Source organism: Aspergillus fischeri, genomic scaffold (genome assembly GCF_000149645.3).
Source record: "Aspergillus fischeri NRRL 181 1099437636249 genomic scaffold, whole genome shotgun sequence".
Classification (NCBI taxonomy): domain Eukaryota; kingdom Fungi; phylum Ascomycota; class Eurotiomycetes; order Eurotiales; family Aspergillaceae; genus Aspergillus; species Aspergillus fischeri.
Window position 1 is genome coordinate 1,048,915 of NW_001509770.1, and position 24,840 is coordinate 1,073,754.

A 24,840-nucleotide genomic window follows, 5' to 3' on the forward strand; every position below is an offset into this window, starting at 1 on the left:
AATGACTGTCTTCCCAATCAATCACGCAATGATAATGATGTAAATCAATCAACGCCACCCTATGTACGCCAGACCGACTGTCGAGAGTCTCGAGTGTCAAGCTGAATTCTTCCTCCGCGCCTCATCCTCCCTCATCATCCGAATCACCTCCTCCCTCCTCTTCTCAACCCGAGCCAACTCCTCCTCTCTCGCCCGCCGCCTCTCCTCATGCGTCGCAAACCACTCCTCCCGCGCCCGGTCCTCCTCTTCCGGCTTCGCATGCGCAACCATACATGAGTTCATCGCCAGCCGCTGAGCCCGACATACCCAGGTGGCCGTTACCGTTCGATTAACGGCACATTCCGCGAATGCTGTAGTTGTTAGCACTTCTCTCCTCATCGATCTAGACGGGCTGAACGGGCGCAGAGCAGACACACCTTTGATCTCCGGGGCGCACTGCGCTCGTACGCGTTTGTAGTAGAGCTGCTTGACTTCGGCCTCCTGGGCGGCGGATAGAGGGAGGGGATTGTGGAGGTTGTATTTTCGGGTGCTTTGGGGTTGTGGTGTAGGTGTTGATGGTGATGAGCTTGGTGCTGTTGTGGATGCTGCTGCTGATGTTGAAGCCATGATGCTGCTGCTGCTGGCTGATGCCGATGCCTCGGGGGCCAGGCTGAACACTTAGTTTTCGGACGGATAGTCCAATAATTGCGTTTGAGAGATTCCCGAACGCGTGGACAAGATCAATTGAGCAGAGCTGGTGTGAATTGACGTGTGAAATGGCAGGTACGCCGAGTCGTAGCCGTAGTCGTTAGTCAAGTCGTAGTCTGCATAAGACGTTGTCCGATGAGGTTTACGGGTTACCGCCAAGCCGAATTTTTTCAAACTCCGCAGTTCATCTCCAGACACCAACACTTCTTCAACTTCAACCATTTCTGTTCCACACCCTTCGATCTAGCTGATATAATATAACCAGAAAAAGACACATCCTACAAAATGTCCTCCATGCGCAACGCCGTCCAAAGACGGCAACACCGCGAACGAGGCCAGCTCGAAGGCCGCGAAAAATGGGGTATCCTCGAAAAGCACAAAGTACACTTGCCCCCATTCCCTTCGCCCTCAAATATTGTACGCTGAATGAAACAGAGGTACTAACAATAGATGACAGGACTACTCCCTCCGCGCCAAAGACTACAACGCCAAAAAAGCCAAACTCAAGCGCCTCCAGGAACTCGCCGCCAGCCGCAACCCAGATGAATTCGCTTTCGGGATGATGTCCGCGCACTCGCAGAAAAAAGGCAAGCACGGCTCTGCGGCGCGCGACTCAGCCGCGAAGCGGGGGCTGAGCCATGAGGCGATCAAGTTGCTCAAGACGCAGGATGCGGCGTACCTGCGGACGACGGGGGAGCGGCTACGGAGGGAGATCGAGAAGGTGGAGCAGGAGGTGAGGTTACAAGAAGGGATTCAGGACGCTCTTGGGGAGAAGAAGGATGAGAGCGAATCCGACATAGAGGAAGATGATGACGACTTTGATTTCGATTTCGGGCCGAAGGAGAAGCGCGGGCAGAAGAAGGCGAGGAAGTTGGTCTTTGCGGATGATCGGCGAGAGCAGCGCGCGTTGAAGAAACGGAAACTTCAAGAAGATCAAGATGAGGAGGATGAGGACGAAGAACAGTCGTTTGGTGAAATGCAGAAGAGGCAGCAGCAGAAAAAGTCGCAGAAACAACTTGAGGCGGAGAGGCAGGCTCTCGTCGAGGCTCGTCGAGTCCGCAAGATGAAGAAGAGAGCTGCTGAGACTCGGGAGAACAAGCTCAAGGCGCTTCGGAAGCAGTACGCCGATATCACCGCCGCCGAGCGCGAGCTGGACTGGCAGCGAGGGCGGATGGATAATTCGGTTGGGGGGACGAACAAGGATGGCATCAAGTGGAAGATCCGCGAGCGCAAGAAGTGATCTCGGGTTGGTCTTTCTTTTTGCAGCTCATGTCGACGATACCTTTTTCCTTTTTTACTTGCATTGGGCTGGAGGTCAAGCAAAAGTTCTTTCATCTGGTTTATAATAGAGGCTTGAGGAGTTCAGGCGCAGATACTGTGAATACCGTTCATCTTACGTCTTGGAACCCTTTAACGAAGAAAACTAAATTTTTATTCCGTCAAGCTCGTGTCTAATGAATACAATAACTGCATCTCGTCGTAAAGTCCGAAAAACAAAAAGTCATCACGCCTGATTCTTCTTCATCGTCGCGACTCTGATGCTCACGGCCCGCTTGTGCGCGTCCAATCCCTCAACGGCAGCCAACTGCTCCACCGTGCGGGACAATCCCAGCAATCCCTCTGCCGTCAGGTTCGAGCTGGTGATGTGCTTGAGGAACGAGCCCAGGTTGACTCCAGAGTACTGCTTGGCGTAGCCGTAGGTTGCTGTTGTTGTTAGCTTGATTCCTGCACGGGAAAGACGAAACTTACGCAAAGAGTGGTTGACACCCGCAGAGTAATCACCAACACTCTCAGGGGTCCACTGTCCGATGAAGACGCTGCCGGCGTTGACGACCTTCTCCACTACCGACTCCGCGTTCTGGACCTGAAGAATCAGATGCTCCGGCGCGTATTCGTTGCTGAGCGCCATCGCCTCATCAATGTCACGCACCACGAAGGTGACCGAGTGTGCCAGAGATCCTCGGACAATGTCCATCCGGGGCAGGGCCCGGGCCTGGGCATCGACCTCGTCCTCGATGGCCTGCAGTTGGCTCTCGTTCAAGTCGATGGCGATCAGGATCACCTGCGAATCAACGCCGTGCTCAGCCTGGCTCAGCAGATCCGAAGCCACGAAGGCCGGGTTGGCGTCCTTGTCGGCGATGACCAACACTTCGCTAGGTCCGGCGGGCATATCGATGCTGACACCGGCCGAGGTGTCGTTGGAAACCAGCATCTTGGCTGCCGTCACGAACTGGTTACCGGGGCCCAAAATCTTGTCAACCTTGCTGATACTCTCCGTTCCGTAAGCCATGGCGGCCACGGCCTGCGCACCACCGGCGAGGACAATGCTCTCGGCTCCCACTTTGTGGGCAACGTAGACAATCTCGGGGGAGATGCTGCCATCGGCCCGAGGAGGAGAAGCCAAGACAATCTTCTGGCAGCCGGCAACCATGGCGGGGACACCGAGCATCATGGCGGTGGACGGCAGCACGGCAGTGCCACCGGGGACGTACAGACCAACACGCTCAATAGGGCGAGAAAAGCGGGAGCAAACGACTCCAGGCATCGTCTCCACCTGGAGGACGTCATTGCTATCCTTCTGGGCGGAGTGGAACTTCTTGATATTGGCGATGCTGACATCGATGGCTTCCTGGGTCTCAGGCGACAACTTCATCAGCTCTGGGGGGAAAGGGGCGCGGATTACGGGAGACGTCAGAGATGTCGCCTTTTCGAACTTGTGTGTATACTTGAGCACAGCAGCATCGCCGCCGTCCCGCACGTCCTGGATGATGGGGCGAACAAGACCCACGATGGCCTCGTTGGACTTTTGAGAAGGACGCTTGAGGTACTCCTTGACCTTGTCTACGGGGGTGGAGGCGGTGACCACGCGGGTCATCTCCATGCGAGAGTCATCCTTCTTGGCCTCTTCCTTAGCTGGAGCTGCGGGAACGGCGGGCTTCGTTTCGGCAGGGGTAGCAGTCAGACCAGCCTTCTCCGCCCACGGACCCTTCGCATCGCCCTTTCTTCTCTTGACTTTGAGATTCTTCAGATCCAAGTTTCGTTCAATATCTTCCAAGCTGACTCCTGCGGCCACGCAGCGAGTCAGGGCAAAGTAGAGTAGATCGGCAGCCTCAAACGCGATCTCCTCCTTGGTGGTGGCACGGCACAGCTCGTCGGCCTCCTCCATGATCTTTGCCTGGGTCAGCTTGGGCTCGTTGAACAATCTAGCGGTGTAGGAACCGGCCGGTGCATCGGCTTTGCGGGCCTGAAGGGTCTTTTGCAGACGCGCAAGGCCATTGTAAGGCCCGAAGCAGCTGGCGGTACCCAGGTGACAGAAGCCGCGGCCAATCTGCTTGACAACAAAGACCAGGCAGTCGCTGTCGCAGTCAAAGCCCAGGCGGATCAGCTCCTGCACGTCACCGCTGGACTGACCCTTGTACCACAGACCCCGTTTCCGGCTCTGGTAGACACCAGTGCCAGTGCGGAGAGCCTCAGCGATACTTTCATCGCTGCTCCAGACAAGGCCCAGACATACTCCCCGCTCATCAGTCACCGAAGTGGCGTACAGACCGTTGCTCTGGTCCGCAACAGCACGAGCGGCAACCAGTGCGCCGGCGGCGATCTTGCCGCTGGGGTTCTTGTGATCGAGGGTGAGGGCGTCGGCAGAGACAATGCTGACGGCACCCTGCTTCAATGTTTCCTTCACGGCGTCCTCGGTGACTGTGCTGGTGGTGTAGGTGCGGTAAAGGTTCTGAGCCTCAAGATTCAAGCCCAATTTGTCGGCCAGAGTCTTGACGTCGCCAGACTCGGTGCAGATTCCGGCTTCCTTTCTTTCAGCATCCTCACCAACCCACGACTGAAAGGCATCAACCTGACTGTCGGAGGAGGTATAAGCGACGAGTCGCGACGAAGGAACGGATTGCTCTTGGGACAGCGAGGTCAATTGATCGAGGGAAATGAATGCTTTGGCGGCACCGGCATTTAGGATATCAACAATGTCACCAGAGGAAGCGATGTCGGTAGCGTCGACGTAGACATCGAGGAGACGGAAATTCTGACGCAGGAACTCCTCAGCTTGACTAAGAGAGGAGACCTTGATGAGGACGCGGCCGAAGTAGGCGATCTGGGAGAGGGAGAGACCAGAGGAGGAAGAGGTGGGGTTGTAGGATATGAGGATTGGGGTAGCCATTTTGCTGTGGAACAATTGATGGGCAATTATAAGACAAGAGATCAATCAGATCTGATGAAAAAGATGATGAAAGTGATCAAACCCCAAGTCCCTAGCCTGGGGGGAGAGGAGGTGAGAGGGAGAGGAGGATGACGAGGGGAGAATGAATCATTGGGAGAATTTCTTTTTTGGACTGGGAGAGAATTTTGGCCCCGCATCGGAGTCAGCGAGTGAGAAGAGGAGTGTAAGTTACACAGACAAGGGTAGACACTGTGAACCTCGAGGTTGACATCAAATTGACGGTCTACTGAAGATGGGTTTGACTGAATATTTTTACAAGAGATCTTTGAGGGTTGAGTTGATGTGGTCTCTATGGACTGATCTGAAATGGCGCCGATGAGCGGAGTTCTACAACCATCTAAGGTATTTCCAGATGTTCTTGTCCTGGACTGTCGCGCATTAGTTCTGGCATGATTGGCATCGTTCGGAAGAGGGGAAGAATCAAGGTTAATATCAAGGTTATAGAAGGATTCTTTTCTCCGTAGTCGGCCCGTTTCCTATGGCCTTCTTCACATGTGTTCCTGGTGGCTGCCAGGATATGCAGTAGGGTCATCTGCTTCCATGAGAGCCATGAGGATGAGAAGTCAGCTGTGATTGACTTGAACCTGACCTCGGCAGCTGACCCTTTAGGAGAAGAACTGATATTAGGTAGCATTGCTATGGACCAAGATGTTACATTCTGTTCAAGCTAAAGGACTATTATCGCCAGGGTACTTTACTATAGCCAGTATACGGAGTAGTATCTCCTCCGTACCCAGCTCTGGTTGGTCATAATGCAGAGGGATAGCTGACTCATACTCTGATACATAACTTAGAATGACAGTACTGTATTGCCTGTGTACAGACCGTACCAATAATACCATGGATTTGCCCCTGCATAATCCACGTTCGTCACATCCCAAAAAGGAAAGCATAACAAATAAACAACATCCTCAGGCATCTTATACCAGAATATATCCGTATGCCATCATAAAAGGGCGTAGACTCAAAATAGACTGACAGAACTGACAGATTCACTGCAAGCAAGTCAGAAAGCAACTACAGAATAATCCTCCGCAGTTCAAATGATCCCTGTAATTAACTAGTTTAGCGTTGTCGAGTCCAAGCTCAAGTGACGGGGGGATCGGGTTGGATACCTGGTTCAGGCACTCTCTGGGCCCTATCTAGACTACAGCGAACACTAGACTAATGTATCTTTCCAATAGTCCATCTGATCTAGTCCATGATCCTTCACAAATGAAGATGATGATCGTCGCATCGGCCAGTGATGGCTGTAATGCAGGTTCGACTTGCAGAATGCCATTCATGCGATGATCCCTCATCCTGTCCGTCATTCCAGCTCAACACGCGACTCCTCTTTCCAAGTCGTCTCTTCCTCCTGGCCCCCCCCTTCTGCCCTCTTTTCATCCTTCGACCTGGATGACTCCAATCAAGTATTTCGTCCGTTGCTCTTAGTCTTAGACTAAACTGTCGTATAATTATCCGCCTGTTCCTCAGGCTGTCACTCGTTTGCTGTTGAATGTCTTAGGAGGACCACTACTTCTCCGTGCCTATCTTTCTCTCGTCTTGGGATTCTGTATTTTTCGTTGGTTGGTATCATGCATTTGCCCTCTCTGTCCGTGGCTCTGGCCCTGGTGAGCTCGTCTCTGGCATTGCCTCAAACGGTTCTGCCCGAGAGCGATGTCTCATCACACGCGGCGGCCGTCAAAGAGGCCTTCTCCCATGCCTGGGACGGGTATATGAAATACGCTTTTCCTCATGATGAGCTGCTCCCTATTTCCAATAGCTATGGCGATTCAAGGTAGGCAATCAGCAAACTTTCGTCACTCCAAGGTGCATCCTGACCTGGTGATCTATGTAGAAATGGTTGGGGCGCATCTGCGGTCGATGCTCTGTCCACCGCAATTGTGATGCGCAACGCGACGATCGTCAATCAGATTCTGGATCATATTGCCAAAATCGACTACTCCAAGACTTCCGACACAGTCAGTCTGTTTGAGACCACCATTCGGTACCTGGGCGGCATGCTGTCTGGATACGACCTGCTCAAAGGGCCCGCGGCCGACCTCGTCAAGGACAGCACTAAGGTGGACATGCTCCTTCAGCAATCCAAAAACCTTGGAGACGTGCTCAAGTTCGCCTTTGACACGCCGTCGGGTGTTCCGTACAATAATATCAACATCACTTCGCATGGCAATGACGGCGCCACGACCAACGGGCTGGCGGTTACGGGGACATTGGTCCTGGAATGGACTCGTCTGTCCGATCTGACGGGAGACCAGGAGTATGCGAAACTCAGCCAAAGGGCCGAGTCCTATCTACTCGCGCCCCAGCCTAGCTCCGGTGAGCCGTTCCCTGGCCTCGTCGGCAGTGAAATCAGCATCCAAACAGGTCAATTCACCAACGGCTTCGTCAGTTGGAACGGCGGTTCCGATTCTTTTTACGAGTATCTCATGAAGATGTACGTGTATGATCCCAAGCGGTTTGCAACGTACAAGGACCGCTGGGTGGCCGCCGCGGAGTCGAGCATCGACCATTTGGCGTCCAGTCCCGCATCCCGGCCGGATCTCACGTTCCTGGCCACGTACAACAAAGGCTCGCTCGGCCTGAGCTCACAGCACCTGGCCTGCTTTGATGGAGGAAGCTACCTGCTTGGCGGCACTGTGCTGGACCGGGCCGACTTGATCGATTTCGGACTGAAGCTGGTCGATGGATGCGCCGAAACGTACCACCAGACGCTGACCGGGATCGGACCGGAAAGTTTCGGTTGGGATGAAAAGTCGGTGCCTGCCGACCAGAAGGAATTCTACGAGCGCGCCGGCTTTTACGTCCAAAGTGGCGCATATATTCTGCGACCCGAAGTGATTGAGAGCTTCTACTATGCGTACCGTGTCACCGGCAAGAAGCAGGTATGTTCTTGACTTTGCAGCGGGGGGTTGTGACTGTGACTGACGTGGCTAGTACCGTGACTGGGTGTGGAATGCCTTTGTAAATATCAACAAGTACTGCCGCACGGGGTCTGGATTCGCTGGGTTGACCGACGTCAACGCTGTAAATGGCGGAAATCGATATGACAACCAGGAGAGTTTCCTGTTTGCCGAGGTGATGAAGTACGCCTACTTGACGCATGCACCAGGTATGAGCCCGATATCGATTGCTGATGAAGATAAGGCTAACGAGAGCAGAGGATGAATGGCAGGTTCAACGGGGGAGTGGCAACAAGTTTGTGTTCAACACTGAGGCTCACCCTGTCCGAGTTCATCATACGTGATGTACATATCCTAGCTGGCTTAATTAGTGATTTGTATATGAAGAGATCATTCTTATAATATACAGACTTTATTCATTGATCACTAGGATATGTCAGGTAGTCTTCGGCTGCCGGGAGTAGAGTAGACGACACGGTAGGTACCTTGGGGTTATCGACTCTGGTACTCCTCTATAACAATAAGTCTAGAGAGGTATAGCTAGTAGCTAGTAGCTAGTCTAGTAAATCAATAATTAATTATCCAGCCAAGGACCAATTAATTAGATAGATGAAACTGGAATTCTGGAGTAGTAATAGACTACATTCTCCCGACCCACCTGTGAGCGGATTTGAGCACCCTTGGGGTCCATCCCGGGCTCATATTCCCTCAATCCTGCTCACTCGCACACCTTGGTGGAAGCTATAAATACAGCACGACAGGTAGACAAGTAGACATGTAGCACTCTGTTCATCGTTCATCCATATACATACATACATATGCTTCTGTACAAATAAACTAAAAATGTGCGGAGGAAACACCCCCCGGCCCACCTCCAACGGCCGCATTGCAGTCATGTTCCCCTCTGCATCCACAAAGAGTATGAACACGTACTCGCTTTTCTTTCATGAGGCGCACACAGCGTCTCACACGCGAGCGGTATTTCGGCTTGAAGATCCCAGTACGAGAGATGCATTTGGGAAGTGTGAGAGTATTGATTTGAGGATTGAGTATGTCCCCCTCCCCTCCCGGTCTTCAGACATATCTGGGTGGTTAGTGGTTAGTGGTTAGGTGATATACAATGCTAACGGGCCATGGATGCAGACGATATGGAGATCTGACATCTGCGCTGACTGCGCCGCCGCTGCATCGGTTCCGGCTACGGCCTAACCCTAAATCAGTGCAGAAAGGGATGGAGATGGAGTTTGAGTTGCCAGAACGGCTAGATCTGGGGGTTTCGGAGAGGGGGATTGTCGGGAGGCAGGTTACTGTTGTTGCCGAGGGGGGAAGAAGCGAAGTGTTGGGGATGGGGATGGGGATTGTTGGGTATGATTGATTGTACTGCATGCATTGCATTGTATTTGATATTAGCATGGAGTTATGGATTGGACTAGGATTGGCATTAGATTCATTTGGTCTTGTTGTGTCTTGCATCGAGAAAGACTACAGTCTACAGAGCTATAGCTTCATGAATGGGTGGCCACCCTTGTCACCCGCTATGTACCGATTCTCCGCTTCAGCCCAGTTGATCACGTTCCAGATGCCCTTGGCATACGAGGCCTTGTCGTTCAAGTACTAGTGATTCATTAGCAACGAGCATGGAAGACGGAAGAAGACGGAGAGGATGGCGATGTACCTGAAGGTAGTAAGCATGCTCCCACATATCCACCCCAAAGACGGGCGCCGCCCCCGTCACCGGATCCTGGTCGTGGGTTGTGGTAATGTCCAGCTTTCCCTTGGGTCCGTCGGTCACCAACCAACCCCATCCGCTGCCCTGAATGCCCAGCAGGGTCGTGTTGAACGCCTCCTTAAACTTATCGAAGGATCCCCAACGCTGCTCGATGGCCGCCTTGAGGACCGGTGCCTGATCGATCTTGCCACCCCCGGATTTCTCCGGGGCCAGATTCTTCCAGAAGAGGGAGTGGTTGATGTGGCCACCGCCGTTAAATTTGATCGCCTGCTGCACGGAGACGAGCTTGGGGACGTCGTTGGTTTCCGCGGCTTTCTTCTGCGCCTCGAGCGCGGCGTTCAGGCCATTGATGTAGGTTTGATGGTGCTTTTTGTGGTGCAGCTCCATGATCTGTTGGGAGATGTAGGGTTGGAGGGCCTGCACTGTTAGTCTGTTGTCACTTTTTTTTGGAAGTGTAGAGACTTACATCGTAGGGGTAGGGGAGGGGTGGGAGCGTGTATTGGTTTGACATGGTGTTGGTGATGTGAGTCTGGATCTGGATCTGGAGTTGGTGAATCTGTGAGTGCTGAGCGCAGAGAGGTGGGAGGAGAGAGAACAAGGAGGATGGAGGGTAAAGTACTCGAGCATCAAGGTCCTCACTGTCCTGAAGAGAGCTGCCAGGGGACCTTGGGATCTAGAGCACAAATGAGCACATTACGAGCACATTATGAGCAATGCAGCTCTGTGATTGGGTGCTGCAGTCCAGAATCTGCTCTCTGCTCTCATCATCATCAATCCATCATCTTGCAGGAGTAATGAACTGGCAATTGTATATAGCCAGAGGTAGAGCAGTAGACTATGATGCTCTGGCTGGTGGTGATATCATCACGGGGTTGATGGTGGATGCCTGAGGATGGCCTCTCGCTGCCTCAACCCAGACAGTCTAATCTCATCAACAACCTAAATGTCCTCAATTCGTCTCAATTCATTCAATCCATTCAATCGATTCAGTCCATCTTGTTTACTCTTGAAGTTACTTCACACAGTCTCTACCAATCATGACTTCCCCTGATCAAATAATCCTTCATCTGCCGAACAGTCCGAACCTCGGCCAGTCGGCCCAAAGACTCCATGGAAATGTGGGGAAGTTGGGGTCACTGCTATAAACATGGATAGCTCTCGTCGCAATACATTTACTACTGATCCAAGCATCATTATCTGTCTATTATCCATCTAAATCAAGATGTCCGCCGAAGAACAAGTCCGTCTCGATAACTTTGACTCCATCTTCTCTCTCGATGGCAAAGTGGCCGTCGTCACCGGCGGTTCAAGAGGCCTCGGTCTCCATGCGGCCAGCGGGTACGTCTACTGATTCCAAACCATTGAGATGCATCTGACAGCGTCAAGCCTCCTTCAAGCGGGCTGCTCAAAGGTCTACATCACCTCCCGTAAAGCCAAAGCCTGCGATGAGGCCGTCGCCGCCCTGAATGCCCTCCCCAATAAACGTCCCGGCGCGGTAGCCATTGCCGTCCCCGCCGACAACGCGCGCATGGACGACCTGGACCGACTTGTCGCCGAGGTTAAGAAGACAACCGATCACGTTGATATTCTCTTTGCAAACGCGGGCGCTACCTGGGGCGAGCGGTTCGAAAAGTATCCCGAGTCTGCCTTTTCCAAGGTGATGGATCTGAACGTGAAGAGCGTGTTTTATTTGGTGCAGAAGTAGGTTCCCATTTGTTTTGGTGTATATCAACTTAAAACTGAGCTATGAATAGGTTTGCCCCCCTACTCACGGTCAAAGCGACCCGCGACTCGCCCTCGCGCGTCATCGTCACCGGCTCCGTCGCCGGCATCGGGGTCGGTTCCCTCGGCGAGAATGCCACCTTTGCGTACTCCGCCTCAAAAGCTGCCGTGATTCACCTGGCCAAGAACCTGGCGGTGGAGCTGGGTCCCCGGGGCATCCTGTGCAATGCGATTGCACCTGGCTTCTACCCGTCCAAGATGGCCAATGGGTTGATTGAGATGCAGGGAGGCATCAAGCAGATGGAGGAGCACTCGCCCAACCGGCGACTAGGCAGACCGGAGGATATTGCCGGGCTGGTGGTGTTCTTGTCTAGCCGTGCGGCCAGTCATTTGAATGGGGCTGTGATTGTGACTGATGGAGGGGCCGTACTGAAGGGAAGACTATAATAAAACTGTCTGTAGATTATGACTATATACAACTACATCACTACAGCCTGGCAACTGTCTTGTGCTCCTCTGCCCGCACTGCCCGGTCAATAATCTCCATGGCCCTGTAGAGCTCGTAGTCGTGCTGCTTGGGTGTTACGACCTGAATGCTCAGGGGAGAGTCGAGGTATACACGTCGATCCACAGTTTTCTCGTTCCCTAGGTACAGGATCAGTGGTATTCTTGCGCAAGAAAAAAAAGGTACTTACACAACAGCCGATTGGCCTTGTCCCAGCTCCCCAGCACCGGCGCCGTCATCTCCTTGCCCAGCTCCAGATCTGTCTCGCGGAACTTCCGCACGGGGATGACGCCGGCCGGGTAATCGAGCAGCACAAACGACGATGTATATCCCACAGCATTATACCGATCGATCTCCGGGACCGGATGAGGCGCAACGGGGAGGATGATGGCGTCGACCTGCCGGCCCGCCAGCCTGTCGCCATCGCGCATCCACATCTCCAACAGCTCCTTTTCAACCGCCGACCGCTGCGCCTGCAACTGCGCCAACTGCACCACACTCAGCGCCTTGCCGCGCTTCAGCCGGCCCTGCAGCCACGGAATCAACGGCTCCCCCGTGCCCTCCAGCAAATCCAGCATCGTCGACCCATCATCTACGCCCATCAGCCGGGCCGCAAGACCCTGGCACTTCGACAGCGCCGGCAGGACGGGGATCTCAACCACCTCGACGCCCTCCGTCCGGCGCAGCATCTGCGCCACCTCATCCAGCACCCTCGCCACAGGCGGCAGCGGCTGCACGACCCCATCCGACCTCAGCACCCCAATCGTCACCTTCCTCCTCAGCCCAGAACGGGGGAACTCCCCACCCCACACACCAGGAATACAATCCTCCCCAAACAGCTCCGCCCTCGGCACAATCTCCGCCATCACAGCCCCGAGATCACTAACAGACCGCGCAATCGGACCAGCAACAGCCTGCAGCGCGATCCGCCCTTTACCAGGAACCTGCCCGCCCTCCTGCCCGCCAAAGGGCACCCGCCCCACACTCGGCTTGAAGCCGTACACACCCATACACATCGCCGGCACACGGATACTCCCGCCGATATCCGTCCCGAAGCCCACCATGCACCCGCGCATCGCGACCAGCACGCCCTCGCCGCCGGAGGAGCCGCCAGCCGTGAGCGCGCGGTTGAGCGGGCTCAGCGTGCGGCCGAAGACGACGTTGGCGCTGTCGAGGGCGCCCATTGTTTGCGGGACGTTGGTTTTGGCCAGGACGATGGCGCCCAGGGCGGTGAGGAGCTGGATTAGGGGTGCGTCTTCCGTGGCCGGGCGGGAGACGAGGGCTGCGATGCCGATGCTGGAGTCGATGTCTTTGATGTGGAAGCAGTCCTTGACGGAGACGGGGAGGCCGTGTAAGGGCCCGATGGGGCGGCCGGTGCGGTGGAGGTAGGCGTCGAGCTCGCGCGCGCGCTGGACGGCGCGGTCGAAGAGCGGTTCGGTTAGGCAGCGGGTGAGTTGGTGCGCGATGGCTGCTCTCTAGACTACGTTAGTCTCGTGTGTAAAGAGAGAGGGCATGCATACCTTGCAGAAAGCGGTGGTGACCTCCTCGGCTGTGAGGCGTTTGTCGGCCATGGCGCGTAACAATCCGCGGACGTCATATTTTCCCGTGATTTCGAGCTCGCGGGCAGAGAGCAAGCCACAGGTTCGAGGGATGTCCATCACGTTGACTCGGCCGTACTGCTTGACGTTGGTGATGGATTCGGCGGGCGAGAGCATCCCGGGGGGGATTTGAGACTCGGATAGTCTCCATTCGGAGGGGATTTTGGCGTCCAATTCGGCCAGTTTACGCTGGGAGATGGTTGCATAGGCCATTTTTCTCATACAATTTATATATTTGGTGTAGATGTCAAGTCATCAAGAGTTTGAAGCTGTGGATCTTTCTTTTGTATTAGTTCGTGGTTTAGTGTGTGCGGAGAATGCGGGGAGAGGTTTGCCTCGGCTGACGGTTAAGTCTTTGATAGAGAGAGAGGTAGAGAGATAGAAGTATGACAAGGCGACAGACAGGCTTAAGAAGACTGACTCTATGGCCAAATCAATATCTAGATACATCCCGTCCAAACAAATTGTTCAACAACCACCGAAACGCCACCCGCAGCCGATTCCGCCAGCTAATACTCATCGTCAGATACGCCGAGTTCCACACCAGCCAGGCCATGCGCCCCGTCAATCCATGCGGGAGATACTTGTATCGCCTGCCGTCCTCATGCGGCAGCTGCATCAGCGCCCTCGCATCGCCGATATACGCCAAAGTGCCCATGTTGCGGAACGAGAACGGCGGCGCCTGCTCGATATCGTCCGCGTTCAACCGCGCCGCCAGCCACTTGGCTTCCTGAAAGGTCGCCTGCGCCGTCGCCGGGGGCGCCCCGGTCTCAGGCATGGCGTTGTCGCCGAGTGCAAAGACGTCGCGGAGGATGGCTGTTTCTCCGTTGTCACTTGCCAGTTGCACGCGTAGCCGGCCGTCGACGAGCAGGGCGCCGTTTGGGCCTTTTTTGACCTTCCAGGAGGCATTCTCTTCCTTGATCTTCTCGCCCTTGGCGAGCGCCGAAGCAGAAGGAAAGACATCCACCTCCTCCAGCGAGTTGCGCACAAACTCGTTCATCTTATTCCCCGTCGCCCACACGCACATGCCCACGCCTACCTCCCCCTCCTCCTTGGTGGTCAGCGTCAGACACCGCTTCGGATCCATCTCGTACGGCGGTGTTGCACCTGGCGGCCCCCACCGCAACCCCGCGACATGATGCGACGTCTTGATCGTGATGCCCTCCTTCTTCATCGTCTCCATCGCATACGCCGCCAGCCGCTCATCAAACATCGACAGCACCGTCGGCGCAACATCGTACAGCGTGATCCGCGGGATCCCCGCCAAGCTGGGATACAGCTGCATGAGATCGCGGTAGATGAAATCGCGCAGCGACGCCGCCAGCTCCGTCCCCGTCGGCCCGGCCCCCACAATCGCAAAGTGCAGCAGCCATTTCCTCATCTCCGGCGCCGTCGTCGGCAGCACCGCCAGCTCAAAGCACTCGCGCACCCGCCGCCTTACCCGCCGCGCGTCCCCGATATCCTTGAAGAAGAGCGCGTTCTCGCGCACCCCGGGGGTATTAAATGTCTTGGTGACCGTCCCCACCGCGATGACCAGCTTGTCGTAGGGAATCGAGAATGTCTCGCCTGCTTCCCAGCGTCGCTTGGCCATCGTGCTGATGACACCACCCGCCTCGTCCGTCCGCGGCGACTCCGTCACCCCGCTCTTGACGACCGTCGCCTCGCAGAGGATTGTCTTCCGGTCGAAGTCCACCGCGCGCGCCGCCGCCTGGATGAAGTCCACCCGCGCCCTGCGATCCCGCACCGGCTCGACGATATTCGAGAAATCGAGCGAGCCCCCGGCTGCATCCGTAAGCAGCGGCGTGAAGACAAAGTACGACCGCGGGGAGATGATCAGCGGCGCGAACTTGCTGGGGGAGAGCCGCCGCGAGAGACTGTAGCCTCCCCAGCCGGAGCCCAGGATAACCACCCGCTCTTTGCCTTGGTGTCTTTGTTTGTCGTCAGGGAAGGCCGTCGAGTGTTCGACTTGTGTTGCTAGCCTCCTTGTTCCTATCGATTTCCGCTGTAGCACTAGCATCCATGGTGTGTGCCGTCTGCTCCCGTGCAGAACTGAAGATGGCGCGGGCTTCATACTGCTGGACAAACAATTGCAATTCTAGCTAGCATTATTATGACTGCCTGGATCTTTGTCATTTAATTTATGAAAGTAGCTTTTACGCCGTCCTCCCACGGTGAAATCCGGGGGTTCTGAACACATGATGACCTCACTTGCCCACGCCAAATTTATGGAACGTGGAAGAGCGCGGATCTGATTCAAGCCAAATTCCAGTATATCCCTCGTGAAAATCAAGAGAAATAGACAGACACCGTTTTTCTCACCGAGCAACACTCACTGTGACTGTATTGACGCGGTGCAGCACAATCAGCACTCCACAGAGCGGCAGTAGGTGCCGGTTCCACCCGTGCCGACAGTGCGGATCGGAGGGTCCAGGCTAGTATTTCTGGTCAGGATCACAAGGACGATATTTCATCTATTAATATATCGGTTGAAAACGATCCGTTTCGAGATTCAGGAGAAAACAGATTAGGGATTCTTCCGTGGATAGTCCGAGGTGCTGCGGAAGAGGACGGGAGATCTGATTCTCTTCAGTCGGTGTAAGCACATGGAATCGTCGGATTCAGATTCATCTCTGCTATGTGTAGAAGTGTGCTAGACTAGTAATTGATCAGGACGAAAGGAAGACAGATTCTTCATGTGAATGCGTCGCGAGTATTCTCTAGCGGCATATCCCAATGTGATCGTAACGAAACGCAGTAATTATTAATCTAACAGAGAGATAGTAAGTATAGTCATATCTCATAATCATTAGTCGTGCGACTCGTGCCAATCAACTGGAATCAAGCAGGACGGCTCCCCCGAGTCGACACAGGCAAGAGGCTCCCTGCATAGCGCGTGTCCATGCTCCGGCGGGACTTGCTCATGCTGATAATCTTCTCCATCTCGATGGTGGCCTCGTCCAGCTGATCATCTGTGCTTCTCTGCCGATGCGACATCCACCGTCGAATGTGTCGCATCGCCTCCTGGCAGACATCGCCGATATCGTCGACCGACAGCGCCAGCAGAATCAGCGGGATGGAGATAGCAAAGCCGATGCCAAATGTATACTTGGCCACATACGAGAGATGCAGCTCCTCGACGCCGTCCGGCCCCTTGGGGAACTCCTTGATGTTGATGGTGAAAATCGATGTGATGAATGACAGCGGGAGGAAGATGATGGTGACAATCGTAAACACCATGATCGTCTTCCCCTGGCGGGTGGTGTCCGCCGCCTGGTCGCGCGCGAATCGGGCCTCAAACGCGTTGGCGTGTTTCTGCTTCAGGTCGAGCAGGTCCGTAATGGACGAGTAGATGCGCTCGGCCTGCTTGTCCATCCGCTCGATGTCCTTGAGGTGCATGTCGATCGTGCGCTGCTGCTCCTTGAACCGCTTCTTGACCTCGTACTGCGACCGGTGCTGGCCGTGGTAGATCTCGCAGATCACCTCTTGGAAGTCATCCAGGATGTGCTGCTGGTGCTGCAGCACCGTGCGGATCATGTTGAGCTCGTCGCGGATGTCCTTGGCTTCTGCTAGCAGATCCGTTTCCTGTCCGATGTCGAGGAGGTTGTCCACGAACAGTGGCTGCTCGTCTTCCTCCGCGAACTGTTTCCCTTTTGCATTGTCTGCGTTGCGCGCAAAACGGCTCAGCTTGCGGTGGTTCTTGAGCCAGTCCGATGCTTGCGCGGACGCGCGGTTAAACATGTTGAACAGCAGGGTCTCACGGTCCGTGGCGACGCCGATCGACGCCTCGAACATGTCCAGGAATTGGTATTCCTCGTCACCCATGCGGTGCCGGTCGAATACCCCCGAGCAGCGGTTGGTGATGATGATCGCCAGATCGTAGACGGATCGCACCGGTTCCCGTGTCTTGGAGTTGATATCCTCGATAATGCCGTCCAAGACGTTGAGCGGGTCGTTCTTCGGCTGGTCCCACCGTTGCGCAAAGCTCGTGACAATGAGGTTCGTCCCCAAGATCCACATCCACAGCTGGTCCACCATGAAGATCTTGGGATCCGACCGGAACCGATCGCGGCCCTGCCCTTTGGTCTGGTAGCGGTAGATTACCTGGTCCTGATCGCGACTCTGCGTATCGATGTTCGGATAGAAGAACTGGTCCAGAGTGCGTCGCACATGGAGCGACGTCGTCGACGAGGCCAGATGCGCACTAATGAGCATCTCGTCCCTCGTCGACGATCGCGAGATTCCTGGGCTTTGGAAGCTGAGTGTTTCGGCTCGCTGGATAGCTTCTTGCATCTTCTGCCTGCGTTCTGCCGTCTCAAAATGCAAATAAGGCATGAACACGCACACGTTGCAGGCCGGGGTAAGCGAGTGATCCTTGCAGAGTGACAGGGGCGCTCGACGTTTTTCATCCTGAGCCGATGAATGCTTACTACCCTTCGTGTCGCTCTTGGGCGAGGACCCAGACTTGCCCCGTTTAGGTGTCCCTTTGCCCTTTTTGCCCTGCGAGCTGCTGAACCCATCGTCAAGCGAGCAGGTATCCGTCCGTTCAAGCTTCATGCCCTGAACCTTTGAGTTTTTGGCCTTGGAATGGTCGTCGTTCCCGTTGACAACGATTGTGGGCAGTTCCGTCTCTCCACTCTCCTTGAGCCGCTCATCCTCGCGGAAAGGGCGTGCTCGCGGGGTGCTCTGACACAGCGGCCGCATGAAATGGGAGTGCGTCCGTTGTCCGCGGTGCTGGTAATTGAACGACCGCTCCAGTCCCTTGAAGCTCTCCACGTCGTGGGCCCCTTCTTCGATAAACGACTTGGTGAGCAACGCCTCCACCCAGGCCATGTTGTTCGCGGGCAGATGGATCCAGCGAAAATCCGTCGCCTTGCTGTCCGCTGGGATGGTGCGGAACGCTTGCTTGCGTGGATTTTCCGCGTCGCGCCCATACAACAGGTTAAACACGGACGTCTTCTGGACCCTATTCTCGTTGTGAAAGTTGCCAAAGTCAACCACCGTTGCGTCAAATGCCTCGCATGCGCCCCGCGCATCCGCCGAGAGCGCATCAATGTTGTTGAACGGCGCCAGGAGCAGCACAATGTCCTTCCGCTTGAACTGCGCCGCCCGGAGGAACGGGGTGCTCCCGAAGTTGTCCCGAACACGGCGTTTCAGGTCCGGTCGCTCGAGCAGGCACTCGACGACCTCGCGGTGACCGGCCTGCGCGGCCAGATGCAGCGGCGTGACCCCGTTCAACAACTGCGCGTTGATCTTGGCCCCAGCCTGCAGCAGCAACCGCACGATCACCACTGCGCCCTTGTCACAGGCATTGTGCAGCGGCGTCCAGCCACCATCGCTCCGCGCCTCGATGTCCGCCCCATGCTTGAGCAGCAGCTGCACGATATCCTCCCTGTCATGCGCCGCCGCGATATGCAGCGACGTCTTATTCCTCAGCTCGACGGCATTCACATCCGCGATCGGGCCCCGCCGTCGTGTCAGCAGCAGCTCCGCGACGCGCAGTTTTCCCGTCGCACAAGCCCAGTGCAGCGGCGTCCGGCCCAGCTCATCCCGCCCATCCGCCCCGTCAAGCGCACACCCCGTCCCCAGCAGAAGCTCGATCACATCCTCGCCCCAATCGCACTGCTTATCCGCCGCCAGGTTATGCAAGACATTCCTCTTCCGCAGATCCCTCGCATTGACGTCCGCCCCGCGCGATATCAGCACCTGCAAGACGTGCCAGTGATTCCTCCACGCAGCCGTCATCAGCGCCGTCCGCCCTTTCTTATCCGCCGTCTCCGTCGACGCCCCGTAATCCAGTAACAGCTGCACGATCCGGACATGGTTGTGCTCGACGGCGCGCAGCAGCGGTGCAACACGGTTGCTGGGGACCTCGGTCTTCGCGCCGAGACTGAGCAGGTACTGCGTCGCGGCGATGGATCCGCGCTCGCAGCTGCGCATGAGGCCCACGCGCAGGAAATTCTCGCTGAACTGCCCATTTTCGCGGGCCAGGTACACAATCTGCCGCAGCCTTTCTAGGTCGTCATGCTCGACGGCGCGGAGCAGGCGGGGTTCGAGCCGGTCGTGGCTGTCGCTGGCGATGCTGGAGCGCGACCGTGACATGGGGCTGTCTCAATTCCTTTCCTGGCCCATCATAAATCGATCAATCTTTCGTATCGTAACCAGTCACTTAATGACAATCTTTGTAGGGAGTATTCAGTAGCTGAGCTGTACGGAGTAATCCGACCCGGTCAGAAGGGACAAAAAAGACCGGGGAGAAAACAGTGAAAATTTTGGAATCAGAGCGTATCAGGGGCTGAAACGAAATTAAAGAAACGAACTCGGCCCCAAGTCCGCGCGGTACGAGGTCGATAAATTAAAGAATCGCCGGACACATTTTAGCTGCAGCTGGTCGGGTCATGATCAGCCGCGGGGTGCGACCAGTGCAGCCACACGGGGTCTGGACTCTTGATACCTGTTATGGTGATTATCTTAATGACAAGAGTAGACCAGTAGATTAGAGATGCAGGATAGACCAGACGTTGCAGAAGAAGTGATGGCTTGTGTTGGTGATTCGACAGCTGACCTGAGTTGCTGAGGAATTGTGCTCTGAGCATATCTCTGGGTTCAAGTTGTGGCTCAGTAATTGTACGATGAACAAGAGATCTGAATACAGGTATTCAGCCCGATTATTTGACAGATACGTGTGCAATTTCCGACGGTCGATGGTCTGAAAGTGGGAGGAAATAAAGGAGATTGTTGGGACAATGATAGGAGGTAGATCAAATCTCCGCACAAGACCACAGGTCCCTCAATTACATTATTGCCCATAAGGGCATATTATCTCTATCCGTCTCTTCTTAAATAACATCAAACCAGTTGGTCGGCTCCAGTCGGTCTAGAAAATGATTCCCATAAGATGACAAGTCGGAAAAAGGAAAATAGGGGACCCGAAAGATGACGCAAAACCGAGGACCAGTTTAGGACCAGTATAGGTGATCAGGGCCAAACCATCAAGCCCCGTTCAATTGTTTATGATATTAGGCATTCTTCTTCTTGAGCGAAGTTCGCTTCCAAATTGGTTGAATTCCCAGTCTTATATTGCGCCGGCCCAATCCTTTTGGTCCTTGTAAAATGTGTGCACTCCATGAATGATTAATGAACAATAATAAAGAGACAAAACAGAAATGGAATAAAGCAGTGAATGAAGGGGGAATGCGAACTGGACAAGGTGATATGGGAATCGAACAAGTAGTAATGCAGATTCAGATGAAGTGAATTCAATGCTCCAGAAACAGAAACAATGGCATAGGAGGCGTTCTCTCCCGGACTCTGTACACGGATTATTAGGGTTCTCATTTCTTCGCTCTTTGGTTGGGAACCTGCTTCAGAATATCGTCGAAGCTCATGTTGGGGTTGAACCGGCTGATGGGCCTCGCTGGTGGATCAACGGGCGCAACTCCAGCGGGCAATGGGAGGGCCTCGAGACCTGGATAGATGGAATGGCGATGCTCGGTTCGAGCTCGCGCTGCGGGTGAGCTGGTGCGAGGAATCACCGGAGGCGGTGGTGGAGTGAGACCGTTGGGACTCAGGAGTTGTGCCGATTGCTGGGGTTGCTCAGTGGACGAACCGCCCGACGATGGCTGTCCCGGGTAGGGCGAAGATAGCGAGGATTCGTTGTCATAGGGGTCATCGATGGTCGGAGGTCCCAAAATGGCGTCCTTCTCTGCCCATTGCTCCGCCACCTGCCAGCAATGACTGCGGCGGTAGATACCCTCGACGCCGTTGACCACGACGTCCGAAGGAAGGCTGACCACCCCAGCTCCGCCGGCAACACCAAACCAGCTACGTGCTGTCTTGCCATCGTTGTGGATCCAGGGTGCACCACCGCGGGGTGCGATGCACAGAAGATACTCCACGCCTTCGGTGTACTTGACATCCTGCACATCCACAACGAGCAACGGTAGAGCTTGGATCACACAGTAGAGGAAGATCCACTGGCCGCAGCGGAGATCGATGAGATCTTCAACATTCTTGCCGTGCGCACAGCGCCGTTCGAACTGCATAAACGCTTCGATGAACGGGGTTGGCCGCATACTCTCCCGCGTGTATGAGCCCATGAGCACGGCATTGATGTCCGAGTCTTTCAATTTCTTGGCCCTTCGCTTGGCCTCCTTCTTGGGGTCCACAGCCTTCAGCTGCAGCGAGTCTAATGACGGGAACTGGGGAACGTCGAATGGGATGGGTGGCTGAACCGGCGGCGTGGCCCGGTCGTACTCACTCAACACCTGGCGGAGGGCACGGATCATGACTTCCTGCGTGTCTTCGGACCCGACCGTCTCAAGGGCCGCCATATCGACGGTTCGGGTGGTCAGGGCGGTCCGATCGACCAACATGTCGTACAGATTGGCAAAGTCGTCGTACAGGTCCTTCAAGACCTGGCGGTTGAGGCCGCTCTCTTCGAATTGATTCTTCTTCGACCGGGCCTTTGGTGGCCATGAGCCGTACTTCTGTCGGTAGTAGTGCACGGTAAACCGTCTGAACTCCATAAATGCGGCCTTCCACAGCTTGAATCGCACGACCTTGCTTTCCGCGGACGTGGTCGAGTTGGCCACTCCGGAGAACACCGAAGGGAAATCAAACTCGTTCAATTTGCTATGCAAGACTCGAAGGCGCGTATCCAGGTCGATAAAGCCACGTTCCATCCGTTTTTGTGTGACGGGGCTGATGAGACTGAACTTGGGACTCCGCAGCTGCTTCAGCTCGTCCAGCTTACCGACACCGTGGACGAAGCCCTCGAGATACAGGGGGAAGAAGCGCAGACGTTCTCCCAGCACGATGGCCTCAATGGTCTTTTCTCGGCTTTTCCGGACATCGTCAAGTTGCAGTTCGTCGCAGTAGTTGCTGAAGCTGCTGGTGGCCGTTTCGCCGAAATTCGTTCCATCAAAGTTGCTGAACTCGAAGCGAGACAGTAGACTGGCCACATCCATGAAGATCGAGAAGAGCGTGGGTGACCGGGGAGTAGCGATCAGGGATTGGCCAAGGAGGAAGGCGAAGAGATTGCGGAATAAGATGAGTGTCTCGGTGTCCTCTGGCGAGATTCGACTGTCGGCGCTGGACACATCGCTGTTCAGCGGTATTGGAAGGTATAGATGAAGCTCTTGGAACTCGTCCAATCCCTCATCATCCACGAAGGCCATCCGCCTACTGCCGGTACTGTCATTATCATTGTCGGCGTATCCGTCCTGAGGAGTCAGAGGAGGTGAAGCGGGACTTGTCATAGGACTACTCAATGACATGGAGCGCGCTTGTTGCTCCAAAGCGTTCACTCTGTTCGGGTCTGTGCCCCGGGCAAGGAATGTGAGGGACGGTGATTCAGCGAAAATGGTTGAATGGACTTTGAACGAGGGTGACCGTCCAGTGTTTTGGGGGAACAGGTAGACATAAGTGTCACCACTTTCATTCCACAATTCCGGAACCTATGGTAGCACGTATAAGTTAGTGGACTTGAGCCCAAGTCTCGTGGACGAAGAGTAGGAACAGACAAAGCGGCATACCTGTTCACCCCGGATCAAAGGGCCCACATCATATAGGATCTTCTGATCCAACCCGGCGATCCAAGCGCTCGGCATATGAGTGTTTGTATTCTGAGGTCTCGCATCTACAGAGCTCGCTCGCGCTCGTCCCGGGATCCAGCTCCGTCGTTTTGAAGGGGTCCCCGGGCGCGAATCTGGTCCAGTTCCGGGAACAAATAATCCCCCAGCGCTGGAGGGTCTGCCTCTGCTCTGCGGTCTGCCATCGGGAGGATTGTTGGCACTATTGGCAAGATCCTGGTTCACGGCCAGGAGTGATGGGGGCGGAGGCAGAGGCTCATCCAAGTCGAATTGATCGATGGGGCCTGTCGTTCTGATGCTCCGGGTATCTGAATAGTCGGACTGAGGATTGGATACTAATCGCGCGGGGCGGGAGCTGCTCCGCGGGCGTTGCTGTGCATCCTGGGGGTATTGGTCGGGAGAGTGCTTCGGGAAGCTCGGAGAGTTTGGTGATGAGGAGAGAGAACCATCTTTGTTTGACCCCAATGAAAAGAGCGACGATATGCGCTTGGCCGATCTTACAGGAGCTGACAACATCTTAGGGGTTCGCTGTACAAAATAAAGCAATTGGTAAGTTCGAGAATCGATGGCAGCGGGGGAGTGGATGTACTTCGAAAGACAATCACCACCGAAAAAAAAAAAAAAAAAAAGAAGGCAAGACACAACAGAAAGATGAGGTAAGACTCAATCGCGAACCATGTGAAAAGAATGGACTAAAGCATACAAAAGGACGGTTTAGGAAAGTGGAAGAAACGAAGAACGAGTCAGGTATAGGAGGAGAGCGACAGAGAGAGTGGCTGTCTCTGGCGCGTGTGTCTTGGGGAATGTGATCGGCAGGAGGGGATCAGAGGAGGAATGATCAGTACTTAGACTTACCTGTTACTTGCCTTGGCCAAGGCTCTGATCAATCCGAGTAGTACCTTGGTTCTGCTCGAGTTTTTCGGAAGTCCAAGGAGTGATATGACGAATGTATGGCACTAAGCTGGTATATAGTGGAGTATGGAGAGCATTGATTATTGACTTGACGCTCGCGAAGGTTGTACAGCAGCAGCGAGTGAGTCGAGAGGAGGGGAGAGGAAATGATTTTGATTTCTCATTCTTTTTGAGATCCTTGAGCTTCGGATCCAAAGAGTTCATCATTATTTTAAGCTGTCAAAAATATTATTTTCTTTTTCTTTCATCTACTTCTTTTTTTTCTACTTAATAATCTTTTCTATGATGGATCATGGGCTGTACTGGACTACTGCAGGTCTTTAGCTCTAGTTAGTTAGTGACTGCGGGTGGGGAATCTCTTGGTTTCTCGGCTCTACGGGAATTATGATTGACTAACATGTCTAGTAATGGATAGTTTTGATGGAGATCAGGAGAGGCTGTGTCTGAAAACAGTGGGATATCGACAACGACCATTTTTTGAACAGTCAATGTGATTTATGTTGGTGCCTCCGCCTCCTGATGAGCTGTGCCGAGTACACTGTACAGCCCTCAGGATCACCAGACGACTCCGATCTCATCTCATCTGATCCTGTCTGTCTTCTGAAATACTTGAGCATGGCTGAGAAATATCTCCAACATTGATTTGATCATGGTCAGTAAAGCTGGTCATTTTCTATCTGTCCGTCAAAAGGCGTGCTCTATGCTTTTGGTCTATACGAGCACTGTGGAAAATGCACACTGTGCCGTGTCTAATGGAAGTATGAACCATACAGTCACCTAGGCGGTCGATGATGATGATGCCATCCGCCAGGGGTAAACTGTTTGCAATTTATTTAGCATTTTGACACGGATATGCTGTTTACCAGATTTCTCCTGGAAAAAAATGTCAGCGAGAGACAAACCCACATAATCAAGTAAATCGACATTTTTGGCTGGAATGCCAATGTGTGCTTAGGACTCCGC

The 24,840-nt window shown here is 54.4% G+C and overlaps 11 protein-coding genes across 11 annotated transcripts, besides 1 other annotated feature; 4 read left to right on the forward strand and 7 right to left on the reverse strand.

Moving 5' to 3' along the window:
- Positions 1-96: 96 nt before the first annotated feature.
- On the reverse strand, positions 97-606 carry NFIA_010830 (uncharacterized protein; the record flags this gene model as incomplete). Its single annotated transcript, XM_001264297.1, has 2 exons — positions 97-350; positions 417-606. 2 exons carry the CDS (start codon positions 604-606, stop codon positions 97-99), a joined length of 444 nt encoding a protein of 147 aa, XP_001264298.1.
- Positions 568-636: a microsatellite.
- A 336-nt stretch (positions 637-972) lies between these two features.
- NFIA_010840 (rRNA-processing protein UTP11) lies at positions 973-1,927 on the forward strand (the record flags this gene model as incomplete). Its single annotated transcript, XM_001264298.1, has 2 exons — positions 973-1,068; positions 1,145-1,927. 2 exons carry the CDS (start codon positions 973-975, stop codon positions 1,925-1,927), a joined length of 879 nt encoding a protein of 292 aa, XP_001264299.1.
- Positions 1,928-2,191: 264 nt separating this feature from the next.
- On the reverse strand, positions 2,192-4,855 carry NFIA_010850 (histidine biosynthesis protein HIS4; the record flags this gene model as incomplete). Its single annotated transcript, XM_001264299.1, has 2 exons — positions 2,192-2,391; positions 2,437-4,855. 2 exons carry the CDS (start codon positions 4,853-4,855, stop codon positions 2,192-2,194), a joined length of 2,619 nt encoding a protein of 872 aa, XP_001264300.1.
- A 1,637-nt stretch (positions 4,856-6,492) lies between these two features.
- On the forward strand, positions 6,493-8,086 carry NFIA_010860 (glycoside hydrolase family 47 protein; the record flags this gene model as incomplete). Its single annotated transcript, XM_001264300.1, has 3 exons — positions 6,493-6,695; positions 6,756-7,803; positions 7,856-8,086. The coding sequence occupies 3 exons, from the start codon at positions 6,493-6,495 to the stop codon at positions 8,084-8,086; spliced, it is 1,482 nt and encodes a 493-aa protein (XP_001264301.1).
- A 578-nt stretch (positions 8,087-8,664) lies between these two features.
- NFIA_010870 (uncharacterized protein) lies at positions 8,665-9,196 on the forward strand (the record flags this gene model as incomplete). The annotated part of the gene is made up of 2 exons (XM_001264301.1): positions 8,665-8,870; positions 8,965-9,196. The coding sequence occupies 2 exons, from the start codon at positions 8,665-8,667 to the stop codon at positions 9,194-9,196; spliced, it is 438 nt and encodes a 145-aa protein (XP_001264302.1).
- Positions 9,197-9,318: 122 nt separating this feature from the next.
- On the reverse strand, positions 9,319-10,061 carry NFIA_010880 (superoxide dismutase; the record flags this gene model as incomplete). The annotated part of the gene is made up of 3 exons (XM_001264302.1): positions 9,319-9,435; positions 9,497-9,967; positions 10,017-10,061. 3 exons carry the CDS (start codon positions 10,059-10,061, stop codon positions 9,319-9,321), a joined length of 633 nt encoding a protein of 210 aa, XP_001264303.1.
- A 711-nt stretch (positions 10,062-10,772) lies between these two features.
- Positions 10,773-11,719, forward strand: NFIA_010890 (oxidoreductase, short-chain dehydrogenase/reductase family; the record flags this gene model as incomplete). The annotated part of the gene is made up of 3 exons (XM_001264303.1): positions 10,773-10,888; positions 10,937-11,251; positions 11,305-11,719. 3 exons carry the CDS (start codon positions 10,773-10,775, stop codon positions 11,717-11,719), a joined length of 846 nt encoding a protein of 281 aa, XP_001264304.1.
- Positions 11,720-11,759: 40 nt separating this feature from the next.
- Positions 11,760-13,588, reverse strand: NFIA_010900 (putative general amidase; the record flags this gene model as incomplete). Its single annotated transcript, XM_001264304.1, has 3 exons — positions 11,760-11,917; positions 11,968-13,252; positions 13,298-13,588. 3 exons carry the CDS (start codon positions 13,586-13,588, stop codon positions 11,760-11,762), a joined length of 1,734 nt encoding a protein of 577 aa, XP_001264305.1.
- Positions 13,589-13,808: 220 nt separating this feature from the next.
- On the reverse strand, positions 13,809-15,446 carry NFIA_010910 (putative pyridine nucleotide-disulfide oxidoreductase; the record flags this gene model as incomplete). Its single annotated transcript, XM_001264305.1, has 1 exon — positions 13,809-15,446. The coding sequence occupies one exon, from the start codon at positions 15,444-15,446 to the stop codon at positions 13,809-13,811; it is 1,638 nt and encodes a 545-aa protein (XP_001264306.1).
- A 767-nt stretch (positions 15,447-16,213) lies between these two features.
- On the reverse strand, positions 16,214-19,474 carry NFIA_010920 (ankyrin repeat protein; the record flags this gene model as incomplete). Its single annotated transcript, XM_001264306.1, has 1 exon — positions 16,214-19,474. One exon carries the CDS (start codon positions 19,472-19,474, stop codon positions 16,214-16,216), a length of 3,261 nt encoding a protein of 1,086 aa, XP_001264307.1.
- A 1,232-nt stretch (positions 19,475-20,706) lies between these two features.
- NFIA_010930 (uncharacterized protein) lies at positions 20,707-23,481 on the reverse strand (the record flags this gene model as incomplete). The annotated part of the gene is made up of 2 exons (XM_001264307.1): positions 20,707-22,830; positions 22,909-23,481. The coding sequence occupies 2 exons, from the start codon at positions 23,479-23,481 to the stop codon at positions 20,707-20,709; spliced, it is 2,697 nt and encodes an 898-aa protein (XP_001264308.1).
- Positions 23,482-24,840: the final 1,359 nt, after the last annotated feature.